The sequence below is a fragment of the Takifugu flavidus genome, chromosome 6 (genome assembly GCF_003711565.1).
Source record: "Takifugu flavidus isolate HTHZ2018 chromosome 6, ASM371156v2, whole genome shotgun sequence".
Taxonomy (NCBI): Eukaryota; Metazoa; Chordata; class Actinopteri; order Tetraodontiformes; family Tetraodontidae; genus Takifugu; species Takifugu flavidus.
The window spans coordinates 8582879-8595737 of NC_079525.1; the positions used below are offsets into that span (position 1 = coordinate 8582879).

The 12859-nt window shown below is 44.7% G+C and overlaps 1 protein-coding gene across 4 annotated transcripts in view; it reads left to right on the plus strand.

The window, feature by feature from the left end:
- The window catches only part of LOC130527393 (son of sevenless homolog 1-like), a 33566-nt gene extending 20955 nt beyond the window's left edge, over positions 1–12611 (plus strand). For 2 of the 4 annotated variants that reach the window (XM_057035829.1, XM_057035828.1), the window contains 6 exons: positions 5852–5969; positions 6048–6220; positions 6296–6412; positions 6498–6771; positions 11611–11732; positions 11814–12611. In XM_057035829.1, coding sequence (XP_056891809.1) covers positions 5852–5969; positions 6048–6220; positions 6296–6412; positions 6498–6771; positions 11611–11732; positions 11814–12254 — 1245 coding nt within the window. In that variant the 3' untranslated portion in view covers positions 12255–12611. Of the gene's footprint in view, positions 1–5851; positions 5970–6047; positions 6221–6295; positions 6413–6497; positions 6772–7019; positions 7434–11610; positions 11733–11813 lie in introns of those variants that run through there. The other 2 variants (XR_008951023.1, XM_057035830.1) reach the window with 2 other exon arrangements.
- The last annotated feature ends 248 nt before the right edge of the window (positions 12612–12859 follow it).

Genomic DNA, 12859 nt, shown 5'->3' on the forward strand with positions numbered 1-12859 from the left:
AATAAATAAATACAAATAAGATTAGAACGTTATAAGCATATATACAGCATATATTATAATATATATATATATAATATATACATATTATAAGCATTATAAGCATATATACATAAATATAGAATAAAATAGAAATAAAATTACAACATAAACATTAGACAATTATTGTTGTTGAGTAGGTTTGGATGAATTATAGAGTAGTCTGATGGCAGACGGCAGGAATGACTTCCGGTACCGTTCCTTAGAGCAGCAAGGCTGCAGGAGTCTGTTGCTGAAGCTGCTTCTCAGTTTGTCCACTGTGTTATGGAGGGGGTGGGAGGGACTGTCCATGATTGTCCGCAATTTCAGCACCATCCTGTCCCTCACCACCTCGTCCAAGTTTGCAAGTTTACAGCCAACAACAGACCCTGCCTTTTTAATGCGTTTGTTAAGTCTGTTGGCATCCTTTGCTTTAATGCCTGCACCCCAGCACACTACAGCAAAGAAGATGGTGCTAGCCATGACAGACTGGTAGAACCTGTGGAGCATCCTGCTGCAAACACTGAAGGACCTGAGTCTCCTGAGGAAATAGAGTCTGCTCATGGCCTTCTTGTAGACAGCATCGGTGTTTGTGGACCACTCCAGTTTATTGTCCAGCTGAACACCCAGGAACCTGTAAAATGGGACTATTTCCACTTCTTTCCCACTAATGCAGACTGGGGAGGGTGGGGACTTGCTTTTACTGAAATCCACCACCATCTCCTTCGTCTTGGTCACATTGAGCTGCAGAAGGTTCTCCATGCTCCACCTAACAAAACTCTCCACAAGGTCCCTGTATTCATCCTCTTGTCCATTCTCCACATATCCGACTATGACTGTGTCATCCGAGTACTTCTGGAGGTGACATGTCTCAGAGTGGTACTGGAAGTCAGCTGTGTAGGTGGTGAACAGAAAGGGGGGGGAGCACAGTTCCTTGGGGAGCCCCTGTGTTGCTCATCAGGGGGTCGGCTGATGCTGTCCGGTTTGGCAGCCTTTCTCTGGTTGAGCCTCTCTAGCTCTCTCCTCACCTGGCTAGACGTGAAGGATAGTCCTGTCGGGGGGATGGGTGACATGTTGGTATCTATGTAGGGTGTCAGCAGGGGGGAGGGGGAAGAAGTTGGCAGAGGTGTTAGGGGCTCTGGGAGGTGTGAAGGGGACCCATTGTTATCCAGAGGAATATTGGGACAGCTGGGGGAGGGGGAGCTAGAATCAAACCTGTTGAAAAACTGGTTCAACTCATTAGCTTGGTCCACGTTCCCATCAGCTGAGCATATTCCTTTCTTCTGGAAGCCAGTGATTGTTCTCAACCCACTCCAAACATCCCTGGTCTGGTTCCTCTCCAGTCTCTCCTCCAGCTTCTTCCTATAGGTGTCCTTGCTCTCCTTCAGACTGTGTTTCAGTTCCTTCTGTACTCTCCTGAGCTCAGCCTGGTCCCCAGCAGTGAAGGCCCTCTTCTTGTTCAAAAGGGCCTTCAGGTCACTTGTCACCCATGGTTTGTTGTTTGGGTAACAGCGTACCTTCTTGGTGGGGACAGAGTTCTCAGTGCAGAACTTGATGTAGTCAGAAACACAGTCTGTCAGTCCATCTAGGTCAGGGGTGGGGAACCCCCGGCCTCCGGGCCGTATACGGCCTCCGAGACCATTTCTACCGGCCCGCAACGCAATAAGATTTTTATATTTCATATGTGCACTTATACAGTGGGACCGTTCGCTGAACTCCGCGAGCTGCGAGTAGCAGCAGTAGCGTATTTTTGCCCTTCGTATCCTGAAATTTCTTTCGTAACAAGAGGAAATATTTTCCCGTTTTCTGAGATAAAACAGACGGTTATGTTATGTCCGAGTCAAGGTCAGGGTCAGTGAACACAGCATGTGATGTACGTAGTGGGCTGGACTGATTGACACGGACGAAAAATGCTTAGCGAAACACGCTAAACTCGACGAGTTGAAAGGACAGATGCGTTTGGATGAAATTAACGCTCTTCGCCGGAGTTTGGAGGCTCAACAAGCAGCTTTCACACGACCATGTACCGACAGAGAGAATATTACGCGTGCAAGTTTTGTGGTGAGTGAATTAATAGCCACGAAGCTGAAACCTCACGCCGAAGGAGAGTTCGTGAACGCGCCTCGTAGCCGCCGCTGAGGCGCTCGCGCCGTACAAAGTAAAATTGTTTCAAAGCGTGATTTTTTTTTCGTGAATAACTATTGAACTAAGACATATATTGTTATGATTCCAGTGGCTAACGGTATGTTTTTATGGTCAAGGAATCTAAATATGTAGTCAAAGTATATGTGGGACTAATATTTATGGTGGAAATCACAATATGCCAGGAATTGTTGCGCTTGGCGGAGGTCTGCGCTCTCCGAGTGCTTTCTAGTTGTTATTATTATTGTCTTTATCGTTCTTTCTTTTCATTTATTTTCTTGATTATCTTGTTGTATTGCAGTTTTTGTGAGTAGAGGCCTCGAACAGGCCCTTACGGGTCTCTTGCCTCAACTCTGCACCTATTTTTTTTTAAAATTGTTTTGTATGATCATGAAAACATATTTTACTTGTTTGTCATTTTATTCTATTTTTTTGGTGATTTTATATGCATGTGTGCTAAATAAATAATTCAAACTCAAATACAGCAATCATGAGACTTAGTAACACAGTGGTTATAGACTTTTTTGTCTTTTTTTTGCATCCCTAGGTATGTGTTCATAATAGTATGGCCCTCGGAGGACTTTATAAAAATTGAAATGGCCCTCGATATGAAAAAGGTTCCCCACCCCTGATCTAGGTCCTCACCATGTGGTTCACAGAGAGCAGACCAGTTGGTGGTCTCCAGGGCATCCCGCAGACAGTCCATGGCACCATCTGACCATTTCATAACAGTCCTCACAGTGACCAATTGCTGCTAGCCACAAGTGTGTATGATGGGGAGAGCAGCACGAGATTATGGTCAGACTTGTCTAGTGGAGGGAGTGCAGTGGAGGTGTATGCACTGGTGACATTAGCATACAGTAAATCAAAAGTCTTACTGTCTCTCGTGCTGCACTGGACATATTGATGGAATGTAGGGATAGTGGAGGAGAGTGAGGCATGATTGAAGTCACCTGTGATGAGGATAAAGGCTCCGGGATGTTTAGTCTGCAGGTCAGCTGTGACAGAGTGAATAACGTCACAGGCCGTGTTTGCTTTACCGGTCAGAGGAATATAAACAGTGATGGCGATGACATTAGAAAACTCCCGTGGCAAATAGTATAAACGGAGTCCGATAGCAATAAGTTCCACGTCGGGACTGCACATGCGCTCCTTGACGTGAATATGCTCCGGGTTGCACCACCTGTTGCTAATGAACACGGCAAGTCCCCCTCCTTTCTTCTTACCGGCCGCGGTGGTGTCACGGTCCGCTCACACACTGCTGAAGCCAGTGATCGTCACATTAGAGTCCGGTATCAGTCCATGGAGCCATGTCTCCGTGAAACGCATGATACTGGCCTCTCTATACTCCTGCTGTGTCCGTGTGAGCGCCTCCAGCTCATCCATCTTATTTGCCAGGGACCTGACATTCCCTGTTATGACCGCGGGGACGCAGGGTATAAAACGTCGGCTCTTTATTCTCTGTTTAACTCCAGCCTTGCTCCCTCGTCGTTTCCTCCTTAGCTCCTTCGGGATTTGGGGCTTCTCTCCGACCACAAAGGATGGTGGTCTTTGAGCCATCACCTGGTCTCGCATGTAAACAATACCAGTCCGCTTCCCGGCACAGCTGATGGGGGCCGCAAAAACCCAAGCACCGCAAAACAGAGAAAAAAGTATTCGAGCCTCCAGAACATGGTGTCTGAATACTCCAGTTGTAAATTGAAAGAAAGAAAGTAAATCCAAATAGCAAAGAATGTAAACAAATATAGCAAACACTACAAAAATTTAAAAAAGAACAATTAAGTGTAGGGAGCTGCTACTACTGGCTGTCGCCTGGGACAGCGCCATTTTGCAATTTTTTAAACTTTAAATATCTTTAAATGTTTCTGCTCGCCACAAAAATTAGCCTGTCAAATTCATACAAATTCAAAATATGAGTATGGTCCAAAAACCTAGTACATTTGCCTTCCAACAAAAATCTACAAACTTGATCAGCAATGGTATTTCTACTCAAGCTTACATTTACCAACACCGGCTTTTGGCCCGGACACAAAACGTCACACACCTTTAGTATACAGTTCTTGAGAAACTCTCCCTTGGCAATTGGCCGGCCTGATTTGGCCAACTCTTCTACCACTACTCTTCACTTTGTGTTTTTCCTCTGGTGAAAAACATCTGCTGAGATGACAGATTCTTCTTTAACTCTTCTACTTTCTGTAGCTTCTGGTCTGCATTCATGTTTTTCAGCTTGTCTTGATATTTTTTCTCAAAATGCCTTTTTAGGTTAAGCTCCTAAGCCACATTCAAATCAAATCAAATCAATCTTTATTTATATAGCGTCTTATATAATCAAAATTGTTTCAAGGCGCTTTCCAGAATCCCAGGGCCTGACCCCAGACAAGCAACAGTGGCAAGGAAAAACTCCCCTTTAACAGGAAGAAACCTTGAGCAGGACCAGACTCATGTAGGGGGACCCTCCTGCTGATGGCCGGCTGGGTAAAGAGAGAGGAGAAGGGGGAGGACAGGTAGAAGATAGGATAGGTAGGAGAGGAGAGGATTAGCTCCACAAATAAGACATACAGGTTTAACGGCAATGTCAATAAACATATGATCAGCCATCCATCGGTTTTGAAAGGCTCCGTTTTCAGAATCAACTTTTCTTTTCGCCATTGTTAAGGGCAAGGTTTGACGTTACAATAGGTTTGCAAACATTAACATACACTTGACTTGAATGACGCAAGAATGTTCCCAGGTACGCAACCTTTCATTAGGCAAGGCGGCTGTTGCGCTGCATTGTGGGATATGTAGTTTGTGTGTTATCACTGGTCCATATCGCTGGGCCATTAATAACAATAATAATAGATCAATGAAAAATTATCTTGTGGCCCGGATATAATTGTATTATGGGCTGGATATGGCCCGCGGACCTTGAGTTTAACACATGCTCTAAGCCATCTAAAATGAATCCATCCATCTTCAAGCTGCTTTTCCCTTGCGGGGATGCAGGGGTTTGCTGGAGCCTATCCAAACTGCCGACAAGCGAGAAGCACGTAGTCACCAGCTCATTGCAGGGCCAACATGAAAAGACCAACAACCATTCACACTTAAACCTGAGGACAACTTTAGTTCGTAATTCACCTCGATCCCAAATGCATGTGGGGACTACAGTATATGGGAGACCAGAGAACCCAGAGAGAACCAGTGCAGACACTTCACCCAGAACCTGGAACCTTCTTGCTGTAAGGCTGCAGTATTAACCAGTGCACCGCTATGCCACTCGCATCTGAAAATTCATTGTTGGAAGATGTGTGTATCAAAATCATAATTTATTCATTATCTGGGCGATCGCAGTATTGTTTTTGGCACTTGTGGAAGTGTCATGGCATCCTAAAATGATGACTTCAGTTATCTGAAGTAACTCTGATTATCAAAGGTAAACATTTGTGCATGATGTAGCAGAAGTAGAACGCAGCTTTATGATCTTGTTGGTGTGCTGCTTACTGATTGTGCTGTCAGGGCCTGACAGAACCTGAGCTGGAGATGTGGGGGTAAAAGACTACAACTAAGAGATCTTTGCTTATATAACAGCTGCTCTTTGTCATCCCAGTTATTTGTCAGTAACTAGTCTGATACTTTGTGTATTGCTTAATTTATCAGTAAAGCTAAATCTGCAGAAATAATCTTAAAATTTTACTTTTATTTCATTCATTTGTAGCAACTAACAAGTCGTCAGAGGAAGATCCTGGAAGAAGCTCATGAGCTAAGTGAAGACCACTACAAGAAGTACCTTGCAAAACTGCGCTCCATTAACCCTCCCTGCGTCCCTTTCTTTGGTGTGATGCTTACCTCTTTTTGTCTGACTATGTGTTATTATTTTGCTCAGAGCTCAGCTGAACTTTATGTGTCATTAGGAATATACCTGACCAACATCTTGAAGACAGAAGAAGGCAACCCTGACTTCTTGCTGCGCCACGGGAAACAACTTATCAACTTCAGCAAGAGAAGGAAGGTGGCTGAGATCACCGGTGAGATCCAGCAGTACCAGAACCAGCCCTACTGCCTGAGAGTGGACATTGACATCAGGGTCAGCGATGACGTCTCCTTTACACCATCTGACTCAGGCTGTCGCTGTGACACCATGTTTCATGTTTTTGAACAGAAGTTCTTCGAGAACCTCAATCCCACGGAGGATGTGAGTGAAAAGGACTTTAGCGATCATTTGTTCAACAAATCTCTTGAGATTGAACCTCGGAATGCACGTACGCTGCCACGTTTTGTAAGTGTTGCCATAGTAACAAAAAGACAGTTTCATGGCAATGCCCATGGCACCCCAAATAGTCCTCTCTCTGCACATGTTCTAGGGAAAGAAATACTCCTGTCCACTGAAATCTCCAGGGATTCGGCCGACCTCTGTGCGCTCCAGCACAATGCGTCATCCCACGCCACTGCAAAATGAGCCAAGGAAGATCAGTTACAGCCGTGTCCCCGACACTGAGGTAGAGGGCACAACAGTCTCAACTCCCAACTCACCCCGCACCCCTTTGACTCCACCCCCTGCTTCAGCCACCTCCAGCACCACAGACCTGTGCAGTGTGTTTGACTCACCACTGGGCCCCAGTAGCCCCTTCCACTCCAGTAAGTGTAGTCCACCTTTACACTGACTCAACAGGAAGTGCAGTTGAATAGTGAATGCCAGACAATTTTTGTTTCCTGTGGTTTTTCCTCAGTTGCTCTGTGATGTAACAGCAGCACATAGAGAGGATCATGTATGTTAGCATAGCAGTTATCCTGGAGACATGCCATGTCTCCTCTATCACAAACATGACTGCAATTATTCATCCTCCAGTTACTGCTCCTCAAAATGTGTTCTCTTTACTCTGCAGCAAGCACCATTATCTTCTCTTTACCTCATGGTCCACGTTAGGAGTGACTCTCCTAACTCTCTGTGCATCTTCATCACCAGTGTCATTTTTACAGCTGACATCACACTCACCTGTTATCTCTCAAAGAATGTTTGACACTGACTTGTGTGGAATCATTCTGAATGTTGTTATGGTGCCTTGGTCATGTTACTTGGCTCGGTCCACTGGTTGCTCGATGGCCCTGTTCAGAGTGAATCTGATTTTTGATATTAAAATCACATTGTTTTTGTGAAGTTTATACAGTTAAACTATCAGACCTGGAAGTGGTTTTAAATGCTGATTCAGACAGGAAGGATGTGAAATGGTCCGGCTCCATCTTAGATGTGTAGTAGGTGATGTGCATGCCTGATGAAATAAAAATATTCTGCACCACAATGCGACTAAGCCTGACCTGAATGTTGAGATGGGATTGATCGATCAGGCGATTGTGTTCGGTGACTAAAGTGCTTAAAAAGGAAATAAAAGATTAAAATAAAGTGGTAAAGCTTAAAAGAAAAATAAATTAAATTGGGAACAAATCATGGTGACAGAAACAAGATCAGATATGAAATGTGAGTTCCCAATCGGCAATAGTAAACTACACTACTAGTTAGATTTGAGTTGTGAATTTTAATGTAGTAGAAAAATTACAGCAAAATCCCAGTTTGGGAGCTGCTACAGCATAGATACCACCAAATGACTGCTTGAAGTTATCCAAGGTAGTTTTCTCTGTCAACTGGAATGTGTTTCTTCTTCAGTTCTGAACTCGCTGGGGTCCGAGCTTGAAAATATAGCCCCACTTCTTGGCTGTTTTCTCATTTTGGGGCTATATTTTCAAGCTCGGTCCCCAGCAAGATGTCTTCAAAGAGAAGAAACACAGTCCAGTTGACAGAGAAAACCTGGATAATGATGACCTGGATGATTGAGAATCTACACAGACACTGCTTGAAGTTTCATCTTTGGACATCTTAACAGAAGTTGAGCAGTAGAGAGTAGAGCTATGATAAGTAGCAGCTAGGCCTTTAATGATTTTATATTTGAACTTTAAAAAAAGTTCTGGGAGACACTGGTTTGGACTGTTAAAGTAAGTAGCCCTGTACCCCTGCTGTCTTCGTTCTTACTTGAGAGGGTTGTGGCTCTTGGTTTTGCGACGTGTGTTGAGAAAAGAAAATTTGAAATGGAAATAGAATTGTTGGTGGCTGCACAGACATAGCAGAGAAGTCTTCATGAATGCGGTTCTGCATCCTGGTCCATGCAGGCATGTTGGAGTGGAACCAGGTAGGATGAACAGTAAGTGTCCTAATCCAGCTCTACTCCTACAGTACCTATACTGTCTGCAGTCTGGGCCAACTGGCAAAGCTCCAGAAAATACAGTCTGGAGTCTCAGCCCACATGTGTTTAAACTTTTCGTTGTCATTTAGGGACATTTATTACTGGTTTGAAGCACCCCCTTTTGAACATAAAATTATTAATCACACTCATGATGCTGCTTGCAAATATGAAAGGAGTCTTGATATTTAAAAAAACAAAACTCTCCAAATAACTCAGAATAAGTAGAAATATGACAAACATCTACAAAGAGAACTCTAACCCTAATCAGAGCTACACTGTGTACATAAAGTCAATATAATGAGATAGTAACACTGTGATTTTTCTGATTATATTATTTATAGAATAGTGAATTGGTCAAATATCCTATTGTCTTATCTAAACTTGGCTATACATGTGGTTCACAAGGTAATTCATAGTCTAGAAAATACATTGGAAATGAATTTATTAAAAATATAAATTAGTGTTCTGCTAGCAGGTAGAGCTGCAAGGACACCTTCAGTACACCCTCAAGGTAGCCTTTGAGCAATTTACCAAACCCCTTGTACCCAGCCGTCACCTATATGTAGCTGGGTTAGGCTCCAGCACCCTCCCTGTGACCCCGAAAGAGATAGAGATTTAAAAAAAAAGTAGGAATTAAAAAAACCAAGCAGACAAAAAATGTAATGTCATCCTTTATCCCAGATTTGTAAAGGGAAATAAGTCAAAAGGGCTTTCACTCTCTCAGCCTGACAGCTTCCCTTTACCTATTTAATCAAATCAGTCCCTTTTTAACTTCGAAAAACACAGCCGTCGATGCCTCCATTCACTTAAAATTAATAAAACATGAGAATGTAATTCAAAATCATTAATACAGAGACCGAAGCTAAAGTGGTTAAAATTGGCAAAATGAATCATTACTCTGCGTCAACATGTGTGGCCTTTTCATTTTGTTTCAAAACTGTCTCTGCTCAAAAATTACGCTTCGCCGAGGCCCTCCGAATAAACAAGAATATGATGGTTTTTTTCCTGATCTGAATTTAAAGTCTAGTCTTGAATTCCTGCAGTCATTTCAGTGGCTGCTCTGTTGTTCTTTTTGTGCTTTTTTGTCATCCTGTTGTTATGGAATGGGGGTTTATAACAGAACCCAAACGCAGGCCAGGACACAGTGGGAAAATGGTCTAAAGGTTTTATTTACAGGGGGGGGGAGACAACACGAGGGCAGCCCTCCAGGACTGCCGAGCCCCAGGGAACAGAAGTGGCAGGGAACAGGAAACTCGGGAACAGGCGCGGCCCTCCAAAACTGCAGAACACCAACACACGACGAGGGAAGCCAAAACTCACCAACATGTGACAAGGGAACCCGAACAAACACCCGCCACATGACGAAGGAAGACTAACAAACACCCTGGCACTGACAGGGAGGCACAACCTGCTTAAATAGGCGGCAAGATGTAAATTGCACGCCCTCCAGGGAACAGGAAACTCGGGAACAGGCACGGCCCTCCAAAACCGCGGAACACCAACACACGACAAGGGAAGCCAAAACTCACCAACATGCGACAAGGGAACCCGAACAAACACCCGCCACATGACGAAGGAAGACTAACAAACACCCTGGCACTGACAGACAGGCACAACCTGCTTAAATAGGCGGCAAAATGTAAATTGCCTACAGGTGTGCCTGCCTGCAGTGCCAGCTGCCACCAATTGTGTTCCACACCAACCCCTGCTGGACAAAGACAGACACAATCCAGAACGCAGGCCAGGACACAGTGGTAAAATGGTCTAAAGGTTCTATTTACAGGGGGAGGTGGGAACAACACGAGGGCAGCCCTCCAGGACTGACAAGCACCAGGGAACAGAAGCGGCCCTCCAGGGCCACAGGAAACTCGGGAACAGACGCAGCCCTCCAGGGCAACAGGAAACTCGGGAACAGAAGCGGCCCTCCAGGGCACAGGAAACTCGGGAACAGAAGCGGCCCTCCAGGAAACCGGAAACTCGGGAACAGGAGCGGCCCTCCAGGGCAACAGGAAACTCGGGAACAGGAGCGGCCCTCCAGGGCAACAGGAACTCGGGAACAGAAGCGGCCCTCCAGGGAACAGGAGCGGCCCTCCAAAACCGCAGAACACCAACACATGACGAGGGAAGCCAAAACTCACCAACACGCGATGAGGGAATCCGAACAAACACCCTCTACACGACGAAGGAAGATGAACAAACACCCTGGCACTGACAGGCAGGCACAACCTGCTTAAATAGGCGGCAAGATGTAAATTGCACACCCTCCAGGGAACAGGAAACTCGGGAACAGGAGCAGCCCGCCAAAGCCGCAGAACACCAACACACGACGAGGGAAGCCAAAACTCACCACCAACAACAAGGGAACCCGAACAAACACCCTTCACACGACAACGGAAGACTAACAAACACCCTGGCACTGACAGGCAGGCACAACCTGCTTAAATAGGCAGCAAGATGTAAATTGTCACAAAAAAATGTGCATACCGTATTTTCGCAACCATAAGGTGCACCGTATTAAAAGGTGCAGTCTCAGTTACAGGTGTTATTTCTGTATTTAACACACACATGTGACGCACCGAATTATACGGCATGGGCATGGTAAAACATACCGGTACGCTAGCTTAAAACATGTATGCTAACGTGTATTTAGCAATGTACTCACGTTATTTTTTGATCAATCCTCATCCACCAATCCATCAAAGTCCTCATCGTCTGTATCCAAAATGAACGAATGAATCCAAAATGGCTTTTGCAAAAGCCGAAACCATTTAGAGTTTGGAACTCAGTGCACACATAAGGCGCATCGCATTATAAGGCGCAACGTCCATTTTGGAGAAAATTTAAGACTTTTAAGTGTGCCTTATGGTCGCCAAAATACGGTAATTTACATTTTAAATGGTCCTCTAAGGTGGTGTTTTTAAAGATGTCAATAGTACAATTAGCACCATCTGCTGGACATAATTTGACTGGAAACGGTGTTTACCCTAACACTAACCCTTCGCTGTCGCTCTCATAATACCACCTCTTTGAACAGTAGGAAGGTAAAGCCAAGGGATTGTTAGGAGGCCAGGCTGATGCTAAAGATACAGAAAGACAGTAAATAATAAAACTAATTAAAGCTTAATAATGCCAAAAAAAAAATTTTATGAAGCGCACTTTAAAGCAGATCATTCAGCCCTGCAAGTCACCTCAGTTTTAATGCAGACATTGATGTCAGTCTGTGTGTCTGTGGTTCAAACAGGGTCATCCTCCGTCTCCTCCATGGTAACTTTCAGCCGTGGTTGTGATGATATTACAGTTCCCCCTCCTGTTCCTCCTCGCAGACGTCCAGAGTCTGCTCCATCAGAATCATCTCCCTCAAGGGTAACAGACATGTGTTTACAGTGGTTAATCATTTTCAGCATGAGTGACTTTTTCTGTGGTTGTCTTGTTTCTGTCCCTCAGATGATGTCACATTTGGACAGTCCACCTGCTGTCCCTCCTCGTCAGCCCACCTGTAAGCTCTTTCTCCCACACCATTCATCATCCACACCTGAGAGCCCCCCTTCCCTACCTCCTCGTGAGCCTCTCTCCTCTCCTCTGCATCTTCTGCCTCCTCCTCAAGGCCGATCCCACTGTGATCTGTTATCTCAAGCCTTTTTCCCCTCTGGCACCTCCTCCCTTGCCATCACCACCTCCTCCACAGTGTCCTCTTCACCTCCCCTCACCCCGGGTACTCCTTGTGATTCAAAGAAAATGCCTCCCCCCTCTCCACCCTTGCCACTTCTACCTTTGGATGGCCCCCCTGTTCCCCCTCGGCACATTGTCCCCAAACTACCCCCCAAGACCTACAAGAGGGAGTCTTTAAACCACACCCCTCTACTGGACACACCCCCTGCAATGTGATTGGGCAGAAGACTTCTTTCTAAAACTCAAAGTTGAATATTGAAGTGGCACAGGTATTTAAGCTAATGCTACAACTGATCTGAAAAAGAATGGTTCACTAAAGATTATCAGAGACCAAACAAAGTGACTGTGGAACTTTTTAGCACACATTCATTTGTGAGCTAGCTCTTTCTCAGATATAACAGTATTGTGAATATTGCAGTGCCTCACAAACTAAACTGGATCTGAGGTATTGGTATATCAGCCCCAGCTGGTTCTGCTTTAGAACCAAAGTGGTACTGTACTGGTTCGAGTGTACCCAGTAGTGTAAACAATATATGATTGTAAACAAGGGAATAAACGAATTTGTACCAATGAGCTCAATGATGCACATCCACACTGTTTACGTAAGTTGACAGAGGGCACTAACCCTTACTGGAGATGACAGAGCGTGTGTTGATAATGAATAAGATCATTTCATTTTCCTTTAAGGTCTCAGGTGAGTGACATGTTTAACTCACGTGTGACTTACTATACTTAAAAATCACAGCTCACAATCCCAAAACCCCACATGGTCTGATGGCACTTTCGAGAGATTTACCATAGAAATTGTCAAACTTGATTAC